The sequence below is a fragment of the Saccopteryx leptura genome, chromosome 4 (genome assembly GCF_036850995.1).
Source record: "Saccopteryx leptura isolate mSacLep1 chromosome 4, mSacLep1_pri_phased_curated, whole genome shotgun sequence".
NCBI classification, from domain to species: domain Eukaryota; kingdom Metazoa; phylum Chordata; class Mammalia; order Chiroptera; family Emballonuridae; genus Saccopteryx; species Saccopteryx leptura.
This window is the reverse complement of record NC_089506.1, coordinates 213004867-213017625: the sequence shown is the minus strand read 5'-3', so window position 1 is coordinate 213017625 and position 12759 is coordinate 213004867. Positions and strand designations below refer to the sequence as shown.

Genomic DNA, 12759 nt, shown 5'->3' with positions numbered 1-12759 from the left:
CCTTACAGTAAATTCTGTGACTGAACCCTTACAGGAAATTATTATAATTTACATAATCTATTGATTACAACTAAAAGCTACTACATATTACTGAAGCCAAATTTCTAATTTTGAGTTCCCCTATCAACTGATGTGAATAATTACTCCAAAGTACATTTTACAACTTTTTCTGGCTTTATTATATAAACTTTCTATTTGGTCAATGATTTTATTTCAAATCATAATTTAATGAATCTGTTTCTCTCTCTTCTTTTTTTTTTTTTTTTTTTTTTACCGCGACGCTTTCCAAGGCACGGGCCCCTCTCTCGGGGCGAACCCATTCCAGGGCTGTTTCTCTTTTTTTTCAAATATTTGTGCTTTAGTTGTAATTTGCCAGAAGATGAATTTTACACGTATGCACAGTAGTCTTGTGATTAAGAAAGCGCGAAGAGGGTAGACGCTGACTGGCGGAGCTCTTCCTTTGGCCAGGGTACGTCTTGGTTGCGACCTGAATTTCGGCCAGAGCCAGGGGAGGCCAGCAAGATCCTGTCGATCTCTGCACGCGGCCACCCCGGACCACGCCGCACCTGACTTCGGCCGGAAGGGGGCACGATCGCCCGCTTTTTCGGACCTGAATTTCCGCGTACCGCGCGTGACGCCCCGGAGGGCGCTTTATTAGGGCGGACCCGTGGGCGGGACAGATCTCGGAGGAAGGTATTAAAGGCCGGACGCTTCCGGTGGAGGGGAGCTGTGGCGGGGCTTGCTGGGATCATGGCGGAGAATCATTGCGAGCTTCTACAGCCGGCCCCAGGCGGTTTCGGGGCGGGGTTGGGGGGCGGCTTGTGCCGCCGCTGCAGCGTGGGGCTCGGCGCCCTGGTCCAGCGCCCCAGCAGCGTGTCTAAATGGGTTCGGCTCAACGTCGGCGGCACGTACTTTCTCACCACCCGGCAGACGCTGTGTCGGGATCCGAAATCTTTCCTGTATCGTTTGTGCCAGGCCGACCCCGACCTGGACTCGGACAAGGTGAGGGCTACGCAGGCCGCCCAGGAGGGGTCGGGTCGCCCTGGCCTGCGGCCCGCCGCACACCCCCTACCCCATGCTGAGGGGACCCGTTCCGGGCTCCGAGACCTGCACTCCCCTCATCACCAGCTCGACCAGAGCCCCCAAACTCCCTGGCCTGGGCTGGGGGAAGAGAGGATGGTGCACTAGCACCTACTACTCTCGAGGATCCTCAGCCACTCCACCTCGCATCCCTCTTTCTAGCCCTTACTGCTGGTCGGTGGAGGACTTTGCTGTGGATCTTCCTACTTTTCCTCCCTAGATTCTCTTGCCTCTAGTATGTGAACACCTCTCTTCTCTGTCCCACTGTACTTACTGGGTTTGGAATCACAACGCCTGCATTCTTTTTTCACATTCCAAACGTTTGACTTGATGTTGGCGTGGGGCATTGGGGGGGGGGGGCTGTTTGACACGGTGGCCTGTCTTTGCCAGTGACTTGCATTTAGAGAATTGGTGCTCCATCGTTTTCAGCCACGACTCGCACCCCATGCATCACTCTAAGAAGGAGCTGTCCATAGAATGGTATTTCGAAGAGAATGTTGCTCATCGTAAGGGGTATATTGGGGGTGTCAAGGAAGGGCCAGGTAGGACATCTTTTTCAGTCTGCTTTATAATTATTCTAGTTTTTCCACTGCCCTTGCAAAAGGATAGACATTCCTAGGTTGGTTTGCTGCTTGTCTTTCATCAAATATAATGCTCACACTGTTGTTCCCGATAGTAATAGAGATTATTTTGTTGAAGACCATTACATGACTTGTGTGGCTGAGAAAGAGTATCTGGAAGCTGTACAAGCTGTACAGGATTGAAACTCAGAAAAGGCTCTCTTAGAAAAATAGTTATTTTCTATATTTATTTTAGGGAATTCACAAGCCTTACTCTTCCTGGAACTTTAAGTTGGGCTACATGATAGCACTTGCCTTTGTTCCTTGCGAACCCAACATTTGCCAGGTATAAGGCTTCCGTGAAAAATTTATATCCTTTAAGTTTGAGAAGCATGATGGAAACCATCCTCAGGGTGGCATGACCTATGATCAGGAAATGAGAACTCTCAAATTATTGCAAAACTACCCATCATGGATAGAGATGCCAGCCCTCTGGTCCTCTCCCCACCCCATCCTACCCCTCATCCCTCAGCTATTTCCATTGCTCATTTGACTAAGCTCTATGAGAATTGACCTCCCAGAAAATGACAGTCATCTCCAGGATAGAAATAGGCTTTTGTGAGCTATGATTTTCCTTTTGTAGAGTGGGTGTATATTTACTATTTTTCTTTTCAAACAGTGGGTCTTCACGGTCATTCGCTACCATTTCTGTTCCAGAGTTCCTGTTCTGTATACCGAATCAGATGTTAAATTGCTTTTGTCCATTGGGCTGTTTTCAGGCAATGGCTAGTTATTCAATACTGAAACAGTTGATGGAGAGCCAATTAACTATAGTTTGCAGTTACATCAATTAATTTATTTTGCTGTTTCAAGATTACTTAAAAAAATTATGCCTTACTGTAATAGGAGTCCTCTGGGGGAGGGCAATTAATTTATCAGAATATATCTATTCTGTTGATTCTTAAGTTACCATGCATGTTACTATATTTGTTTTCTAAACTAGAACAGAAATTTAGAACATGAAGGTAAAGTAGCAGTTATAGTTTCTGTCTCAGGAAACATATAGTTGATAGTAAGTAAGGTGTGAATTTGCCAGGAAGAGTAATGCTAATTTGCATTAGTCAGGATTTATTTTTTTCCTTCAGATGAGAAGGTGTTTAAGATACTTTGTCTTTCCAGGTTTTTTCCCCTTGGTTCTCATGAAAGAATGTCCTAAAAATTCACTTAGATGATTAAACCCTGAATGAGGAATCTGAGGATTAGGGAGGAGGGGAAGGAGTGTTTGGAGGAGTGGGGTGCTAGTAATTACAAAATGGAAAAGAAACAGGATGTTGATTCACACATAAAAATCTCAAACCCTGACTCCTAGGTAAGATCAATTAATGCATACCTGGCAGATAATCCTAGGGTTGAGGCTGAGCTGGGCCTGGTGGAAGATTCCTGCTGGGCATTTGACTGACAGGTGTTTATTGAGCATTAGGCTTACAGGAGTGGTGCTTGGATAGGGGTTGGGTGGGGACATTTGAGCAGGAGGAGTTCCAAGAAACAGAAGACCTGGATTTGAGGAGCCTGGCGGGTTTGGAGTGCGCTAGGACGATGCCTGTGGCTGGCTGTACACAGTCTAGTGGGGAGCTAGGTCGGGGAAGCCCCAGGGCAGATGGAGTTCCAGGACATTTTTCTGGAGGAGTGCTTCTTCAGAGGTCAACAAGGTGTTAGAGAGGGTGGGGAGCTGGGCTGCGACTGGTCTCCCCTCCCCCTAAGTCTTCACATTCCCTGCCTCAGAACTGAGCCCGGACCACTGCCACCACCACCCCCAAACCCTGAAACCCTTAACCTTCTGTCTCACACTCTGACTCTGGAGCCACTGCTACCATGAAGCTCTCTATAGACAGCACTGGTGTGAACTCTTTTCCTCCATCTGGGCTGAGCCTGCGTTATTCATGACAGCTGTCCTGGGTGATATTTACTCCCATGCTCCCTCAGGGGCAGGCCAAGGTGTAACACTCCTTCCCGGAAGTGTTTCGTAAATACTTGATGTGTGATTCATTTTGGTTCTGTCTCTTTGAATTCTGTGGTACCTGGCCCGTAGGTATTGTTTGTTAAACAGGTTAGACTTTGTTTAGAGCTGAATCAGCCCGTTTCAGTGTGGAGATGCTTTAGGAGTTTGAGGGCAACGGGAAATACCACATGCGAATGAAGTAGGATTGGAGAGGGTTTGGTCTCTGGTAGCTAAGTAAGCCCTGGAGAAAACTGTGGGTTGCCCATTTGCTTTTGTCCTCTGACGGACATTGTCCTGGCTTTGGGGTTGCGGATTCTGTGGCATCAGACGGGCCTTTGAGGGGTGGGGCCATCACGGAGCTCCTGAGGCCCCGTGCAGTTCTTTGTGCTCACTCCAGCTGTACTTGCTGTCGGCAAGAGTCTCAGGGTTGAAAAGAACCTGAAGGGAATTTTATAGACGGGGTGGGGTGGGGTGGGGTGGTGAAAGTAAGATATATAAATATATATATATTTTTTTTATTTTTTGTATTTATTTTATTTTATTTTTTTGTATTTTTCTGAAGTTGGAAATGGGGAGGCAGTCAGACAGACTCCCACATGTGCCCAACCAGGATCCACCCAGCATGCCCACCAGGGGGCGATGCTCTGCCCATCTGGGGCGTTGCTCTGTTGCAACCAGAGCCATTCTAGCGCCTGAGGCAGAGGCCATGGAACCATCCTCAGTGCCTGGTCTAACTTTGCTCCAGTGGAGCCTTGGCTGCGGGAGGGGAAGAGAGAGACAGAGAGGAAGGAGAGGGGGAGGGGTAGAGAAGCAGATGGGTGCTTCTCCCGTGTGCCCTGGCCGGGAATCAAACCCGAGACTCCTGCATGCCAGGCCGACGCTCTACCACTGAGCCAACCGGCCAGGGCCAGTAAGATATATTTTTTAAAGATTTTATTTATTAATTTTAGAGAGAGAGAGGGAGAGAGAGAGAGAAGGGAGAGAGGAGCAGGAGGCATCTTCTCATATGTGCCTTGACCGGGCGAGCCTGGAACTTCGAACCAGCAACCTCAGCATTCCAGGTCGATGCTCCATCCACTGCGTCACCGCAGATCACACAGGAAGGAAGAAATTTTAAGCCGCCTGGCAAGAGAAGTGGGGATTATTCTGAGTGGAAACGGTGTAACTGATCAGTGGTGAAGGGCCAGCGTGCCGAAGTCCTGCAAGTGTCTCGTGTACCGATGAGAACTATGCCAGCCTGTCTGAGGCCAGGAGCGGTGCCCTGAGACCCTGGGGCCTGTCAGATAACACTGTGCTGAGGCTGTGGCTCTGGCTATGTCTTAGCCCTGACCACGCATCGTGGTGGTTCAAGACCTGAAGGAATGGACGGACCCCTTGCGTGCGGGGAGCAGCCCCTCCTCTCCCGCCCCCCACCATACAGCAGGTGCTTGCTCCCAGTGAGTGCTGGGGTCACCTCTTCACAAGGTGCCTAACTTGAAGGCTCCTTTGACCTGAGCCAGCACAAGAGGCAACTTGCTGGAAAGTCCTAAATCCTAAGAAAGCGTGAGAAGAGCTTTGTTCAGGACACAGGGGGCCCCAGGCCATCAGCTGTCCCACCCTCAGTCATCTGAGCAAGTGGGGGGCGGCGGGAGGAGGAAGTGGTGTCGGCCACAGCAGTTCCTCTTTCTGCCGAGTGCACACGCCCCTCCAGCTCTCCTCGGGCAGGACAGTGACTGGTCCTGGTTCAGAGCAGCGGTCAGACCACGTGGTGCAGCTGCCTTTGCACGTAGAGTTGTAGGGGTACAGAGATGCCCGCCTGTTGCCAGGCTGTCAGTGGCTGCTTCCACCTGCGAGTAGGTGCTCACGGCTCCTTTCCAGGGACTCTCCAGGTCAGCGGGGACGGGCCAGCAGGCTTTCACGTCCTCTCAAGGAGCTGACCGCCTGGCACCAAGGGAGGGGTCTGTGTGGCCAGGGTGCCAGCAGGCCGCCTCGAGCACCGGTGCTCTCAGCAGGCCCTAACTGGGCAGCTCTCCTCAGGACAGAGCACTCAACCCTGCAGTCTGGAGTCGGTGGGCTGTGGGTGTTGGGTGGGATGGTGCCTTTTCCGACTTGGACTCTGCGCACAGCTTAACCGGCAGCGTGGCTGGGGGGGTTAATGTCCCTCTCTACGTCATGGAGGCGTGTGAGCATTAAGGAACATGATGAATGGACCACCTGGCCCGCCCAGTGCTTGGTGCCGGGTTATTGCAGTCGGTAGAGTCTGCTCTCAGTGTTTTGACTTTTGTACTTTATTTTTAGAAAGAATGTACCGAGAATGGCTTTTTCCTCCCCCTCATGAAGTTTGTTGTTTGTCTCTTACACACACAGTCACCCAAAATGCACGGTGCCCCCGCCCCCGCCCCCCACCACACCGTCCCCCTGTCTCTCTCGCTTCCCAGCTGCCTCTTCATGCTCCACTCAGAGCCCCTGGCTGGTCTTAGGACAGCCCCGCAGGGCCAGTTCCTGCTGCGGGCTCTGGAGCCCGTGCCCTGCGGGAGAGGCACAGCTTTCTGGGCAGCCGCTGGGGTTTCTTGCAAGAAACGGGATCCCTTCGGGCCGAGGGAACACTGCTCCAGAGTGTACCCGTCATCGTCATGTGTGTTGGGATGGGCTCGATGCACCTGGCCGGCATCTAAGTGGGGACACACCGACTGTCTCCTGCAGTTCTGTTCCGGTGGTTCTGGTGTCCTCAGCACTGGGCTCCAGGATCTTGGCCTGCTCTTGGGTGGCTGAGGATGGTCTGGAAGGATGAGCTGGGCCACACTCATTTCTAGTGGATAGGACAAGGTAGGGTTTCCAAACAGATGCAGGGGCGCTGAGCTCCAGGCAGGCCTTGGGGAGGAGGGGATTGGGAGCAGCCACAGGCCTGCCCTTGGGTCCCAGAGCAGAGCGAGCGGAGGAGGGTGGACTCTGCCCTGGATGGGCCAGCAGGAGCGGAGCGGAGCGGAGGACGGGTGGACTCTGTCCCGAATGGGCCAGCAGGGTTGAGTGCAGGCCGAGAGCAGAGGCCGCCTGCCTGGGAGCCGGCAGGGCGGTGGCCATGGAGACAGCGGGTGGGGAGGGCTCGGGGGCCCTGAGCCAGCAGTGGGCCGGGTCTGAACCCCAGGCCAGTGTCCTGCCCCCAGTGTGCTGCCTTCCTGCTCTGTGGCTGGTGCCCAGGGGAGTGGAGACTCTGGCCCGGAGGAGGCCTCACTGCCGGGCTGACAGAGCCGCCGCAGGGTGTCTGCAGCCAGGGGCCCTGCTTCTTCCAGCTGGTGCTTCCACCCCAGGGGGCACTGCTCTCACCTGCTGCCATCTCTAGTTGTTTTTCTAATGCCAGCACTTTTTAAAAATATTTTATTTGATTTTAGGGAGAGGAGAGGGAGAGAAAGGCAGAGGTGTGGGGAGGGGGAGGAACAGGAAGAATCAGCCCATAGTTGCTTCTCTCATGGGCCTTGACCAGGCAAGCCCGGGTTTCAAACCAGCGACCTCAGCGCCCCTGTTGACGCTCTGTCCACTGTGCCACTGCTGGTCAGGCATAATGCCAGCGGTTTTACACTCACATCACCGGGACAAGTAATGTGACATCTGTAGATTTTAAGTGCAGGTGGTCTGTATCTGAGATGTCTCTAGGGAGGGAGAAAACTGGGCAGGTGGACGTCCCCCTTGTGACAGCGGTGTTCATAGCAGCTGTGACCTGGGCGGGGGCACCAGCCGGCAGGTCCACCACAGCATTCTGCTCAGGACGGCCCTCCCCCTCAGCCAACCTTCTCTAGGTGTGTCCAGTCCCGCCAAACTGAAGGGCCCTGTGAGCCATCTCCAGTACTGTCCCACCTTTGCTCCTGGTGACCCTCATTTGAGTCATGTGTCACCCTAAATTCTGTTTCTAAGCTACACGGAATGGTGTCTGTCTGGGCTGGGGTGGCAGCAGGGGTTCAGGGCGCTGATGTCCGAGGGAGTTTGTTCCCATGGGAGGTGGCCAGGGGCAGTGCTGAAGGTCGGAATCACCTGGGCCCCGATTATGCGCGGACCCCTAGTTTTTCCATGACTCCCGAGGGTGCCTGAGGGTGTCAGCTCTCTGGGTGCACACAGGGCACTGTGGGGTCTCCTGCAGGGAAAAGTAAGTCAGAACCGCTGGCATCCGGCACGTGCGCAGCACGGTTGCTGTGTGAGGTCCCAGCCCCGCTCTGCGCATCTGGTGCCTGGAACAAGCCTCTGGTCTCTGGGCCTCTGTTTCCTCATTTGTTATCAGTGATAGCTACCACTTCTGCTCAGGTATTTGAGAAACTGTAGAAAACAAAGCAGAAGAGAGGCCAGAGGTGAAGGTTTTATGTGCAAATTTGAGATAGATGATTTCAGAATAAAAACGAGGTGTTTCTAATTAGGTTGATCGCACATATTTGTGCACACAAAATCCTATGCTTTTGCGTTTAGATTTCAACGGGGGGAATTTGACAGAAACTATATCTCGCATTTAACATAGGACACCCAGCCTTCTCAAATTTTAAGTCTCTAATGCCCGTCCCTTTTCTCTTGCAACAAAGCAGTGGTCGTGTCCATTTGCTAGTGTTTTTGTGGACACCTGGAAGTGACTGAAGGGACCAAGTGCTGATGCTCTGTTAAGTGCTCTCGCAGAGCGGGAGTGTGACATGTGAACAGTTATTTTCTGGGTAGAATCTTGTAGGAGAGCCTGACATTCTTGGCCCTTTTCCTTGCCATTTTCAAGACAAGCTTGTGGTTGTGTCACAGAGCGGCAGCCCTTAGGGCCAAGTGGCCTCCAGTTTACCCCAGAGGCTTATCTCGGCAGTGCATTCAGTTCTGCCGTTAAGGGCCAGGTTTACGGCTGGGCTTGGTCTCAGGCTGTGTGAGTGGCCTGGTGCCTTACTGATCGTAGAGCATCACTGGGCAGGCTTAGAGGAGTGCTGGGTGGGTCTCATTCAGTGCATCCCAGTCAGGTTGTCTTCTCTGTCTCCCCCAGGTCGGGGGTCCTGGCTTTGCCCACCTGCCTCCTTTTTGTTTTTCTTTTTTAAAACTTTTTATTAATTTTAGAGAGAAAGGAAGAGAGAAGAGAGAGAGAAACATCAGTCCAATTCTGCATGTGCCCTGGCCAGATATTGAACTGCTCTTTGGGATGAAGTTCTAACCAACCGAGCTATCTGGCCAAGGCAGCCCATCTCCTGTTGAGACATGTCTGCAGACACTGTGCTGCAGGTGGTGGCTCAGGCCTCATCTCTGTGTCCTGGTATCCGTCCTGCTCAGGCCCGATGGCCCTATGGCCTGGGCTCACAGATAGAGGCAGGGTTCACACTTCCTCTGGAGGCCAGCGGCTTAGCTCAATCACATCTGGGTTCCCACAAACACACTAGCAAATGGACACAAACACTACTCTGTTGCAACAGAAAAGCCATGGTCACTGGAGACTTGAAATTAAGAGGGCTGGGTGTCCAGAGCTAAATGAGGGTTATAGCCTCTGCCCCATTGAAATCGAAGTGCAAAAGCATAGGATTTTCTGTGCGCAAATGTTTTCAATCAGCACCCCCTTGGCCCCCTGGGAGTGGGATTCAGGGATTGAGCCAACCTGGCATCAGTGAGCCACCCCCACTCCTCAGTGTCTGGATCAGAGGGGGGCATATGCTGGCTGCCATTAAATATTCAAGAGCCAAGTCCAGCGGTCCTCTTTTTTTGCCTTTACGGTAGATGTTCATTTATTTATTTATCTATTATTTATCTAGAATGGGCCAGAGAGTGGGAGGGGTGGGGCCCCAGGAGGGGAGGGGCAGGGCGGGGTTTGGTTGGAGGGCCTTAGAGGATGAGGTGCCAAAATAGAAGTGTTTTTTTTCCATTTGTGTGTTTGTTTTCAGAGAGAGAGAGGGGGGCAGACACACAGAAAGGGAGAGAAATGAGAAGCATCAACTCATAATCCTGTCACTTTAGTTGTTCATTGATTGCGTTGTCATACATGCCTTGATCAGGAGGTTCCAGCAGAGCCAGTGACCCTTTTGCTCCAGCCAGCTACCTTGGGCATCAAGCCAGTGACCATGGGGTTACATCTATTATCCCATGTTCAAGCTGGTGAGCCTCCCCTGCACTCAAGCTGGTGAGCCCTTGCTCAAGCTGGGGTTTTCAAACCTGAGACCTCAGTGTCCCAGATCAACGGTCTGTCTACTGCGCCACCACCTGGTCAGGCTGGGTAGAAATATGTTTTTAAAGCCAGCACATTCCAAGTAGGTCAAATGCTAATCCAGCAAACAGTGGGGAAAGTCAGTCATGGGAAATGATTTGAAGAGAATACAGTCTTATTAATTCTTGCTATTCCCCCCCCCCCCCAATGAGAAACCCAACCTAGCCACTTTCAAGTAGCTTGTGCTTGTGATGTAAATCAAGGAAAGAACAAAGAGGGAGAAAGAAGACATCCAGGAGTCTTGCCACCGAGCCAGTGTTGAGTCTGGGTCAGGTCCTCGCTCTGTGAGTGTGGCCACCCCACGTGTTCATCATCAGGCTCTCCTTCCGGGGCCGGTGCAGCCGTGTGGAGTGACGGAGTGACGTTAATGCAGCGTGCTGACAGCTGGGCCGCAGTCACGCCCCAGTTGCTAGAGCAGATATCCCTGTGGTGGTTCTCTCTGTGATCGTGCACACGTAAGCCTAAGACGTCTGCATTTGGGGTGACTTGTACTTCGTGTTCTATGATTTATTTTTACTTCCACCTTGGCAGCGCATGCACATGAGGTTTTGAGGGGCTGAGGCCTGGCGTACGTGTCAGTTGCGGTCTGGTCAGCTCACCCAGCAGTGATGTCTGAGGGTGTCCATGGCCCACTCTTGCCAGCGCTCCTCGACTCTGGAGCAAGCTGCTCATGCTCAGGTTCTTGGAGATGTGGCTTTTACAGAGGCTGCTCTTGTGCTTCTAAGTAACAGTCATTCTGTTCTCATCTGGGCTGCAGCTGGAGATCAGGGCCTGTGGGGTTTCTGGGTCATGGTGTAGGTGCTCTGGCACTTATCACAGAGGTTGAAATCTCTCTTTTGGGCCATGGCTGGTTGGCTCATTGGTAGAGCATCAGCCTGGCATGTGGCTGTCCCAGGTTCAATTCCTGGTCAGAGCACACAGGAGAAGTGCACATCTGCTTCTCCCCCCTCGCCCCTCCATCTTCTCTCCCTCCCTCTCTCTCTTCCTCTCCTGCAGCCATAGCTCAATTGATTCGAGCACATCAGCCCTGGGTGCTGAGGATGACTCCATGGAGCCTCTGCCTCAGGTGCTAAAAATAGTTTGGTTGTGAGCATGGTCCCAGATGGGGGTTGCCGGGTGGATCCCAGTCAGGGTGCATGTGGGAATCTGTCTATCTCCCCTCCTCTCACTTGCAAAAGAAGAAGAAGAAAAAAATGAAATCTCTCTTCTGGTGAGCCCAGTGTTGAGAGTACAGCTCCCATATGCTGCTGCCTATCCCATTCTAACCCTTCCATCTTGGCCCTGTTTCGTAATGAAGCCCATTTGATCAAAACGAGTTCACAAGAAGAAATTAGTCCAGAGAGCACTGACATGACTCCCATGGAGGAAGCTGCTTTGAGTCTCCTTATGTGCTGCTCATCAGTGGCAAAGCTGGACAGGCAGGCTTGTCACCGGTAGAGAGGAGGTGCAGCCTATCAAGGCCTCTTGCTCCTCAACATCTCGGGGCTCCCTTGTGAACCCCCAGGTCCAGGCCCAGGGGGGTGGGCCTTGAGGCATCCTGGCACGTGGGCTTTGTGGCCTCCCTCCTGGGAGCGAGTGCTGGGGCCACATTGCTAGGACCAGTATGAAGGGAACCACTGGGCTAAGTGTCCTGCCCTCGGTCTGGTGATGCCTGGGCAGACCTGGAGCTCAGAGTGGTGTCATGTGGGAGAAACACAGCGTGAGGAGGGTCCCTTTAGAAGCCCGCTCAGGTTGTGCATGTCTTCGTGGAGGGCAGCCCAGCAGCAGGCGTGTCTGGAGTGACAGCAGATCTCAGGATGACCCCGAGAGCCAGTATGTTCCGGCAGTGTGGCGTGGCACCCCATGCTGGGTGGTCGGGGTTCTGTGTGAGTGTGTATGCCCGGCCCCGGGCACCTCTCTCTCTAGAGCAGGGGTTGGGAACCTTTTTGGCTGAGAGAGCCACGAACACCACATATTTTAAAATGTAATTCCGTGAGAGCCATACAACGACCCATGTATGTTAGGCATTATCCAATAAAAATTTGGTGTTGTCCCGGAGGACAGCTGTGATTGGCTCCAGCCACCTGCAGCCATGAACATGAGCGGTAGGAAATGAATGGATTGTAATACATGAGAATGCTTTATATTTTTAACATTATTTAAAAAAAATTTTATTTATTCATTTTAGAAAGGAGAGAGAGAGAAGGGGGGAGGAGCAGGAAGCATCAACTCCCATATGTGCCTTGACCAGACAAGCCCGGGGTTTCGAACCGGTGACCTCAGCATTTCCAGGTCGACGCTTTATCCACTGCGCCACCACAGGTCAGGCTATTATTATTTTTATTAAAGATTTGTCTGTGAGCCAGATGCAGCCATCAAAAGAGCCACATCTGCTCGCGACCCCTGCTCTAGAGGTGCTCCCGGCCCGAGCTTTCTAAATCAGTGCGTTTGATCGAGCGTCTCAGGGCAGTGTCTGCAAGGTTTTCGGAAAAACAGTTTGTATTAAAACATAGAACAAGGATTCAAGTGTAAATCCACATGGATTTTTATTTTTTTGTGACGGAAACAGAGAGAGGGACAGAGAGGGACAGACAGACAGGAAGGGAGAGAGATGAGAAGCATCAGTTCTTCATTGTGACACCTTAGTTGTACATAGATTGCTTTCTCATGTGTGCCCTGACAGGAGGGCTATAGCAGACGGAGTGACCCCTTGCTCAAGCCAGTGAGCTTTTGCTCAAACTAAATGAGCCTGCGCTCGAACCTGGCCCCTCCACGTTCTAGTCCGATGCTCGATCCACTGTGCCACCGCCGGTGAGGTCACATGGATTTTTAAGGTGAGCCACACAAGGCGCTGCTTTAACTGACTCAGAGCTGCTTAGATCAGAAAGGGACACGCAGCGTGTCCCTTGAAGCCCTCCTCACCCATGCCCCTTTCCGGATAAGCCTCAGGTTTTGACGCCGAG

General features: G+C 52.2%; 1 protein-coding gene across 1 annotated transcript in view; it reads left to right on the top strand.

Annotated features, from left to right (window-relative positions):
- Positions 1-725: 725 nt before the first annotated feature.
- KCTD5 (potassium channel tetramerization domain containing 5) overlaps positions 726-12759 on the top strand; it is a 36643-nt gene continuing 24609 nt past the window's right edge. The window contains exon 1 of the mRNA XM_066382840.1: positions 726-1002. Within this exon, the coding sequence (XP_066238937.1) occupies positions 751-1002 (252 nt within the window). The 5' untranslated portion in view covers positions 726-750. The remainder of the gene's footprint in view (positions 1003-12759) is intronic.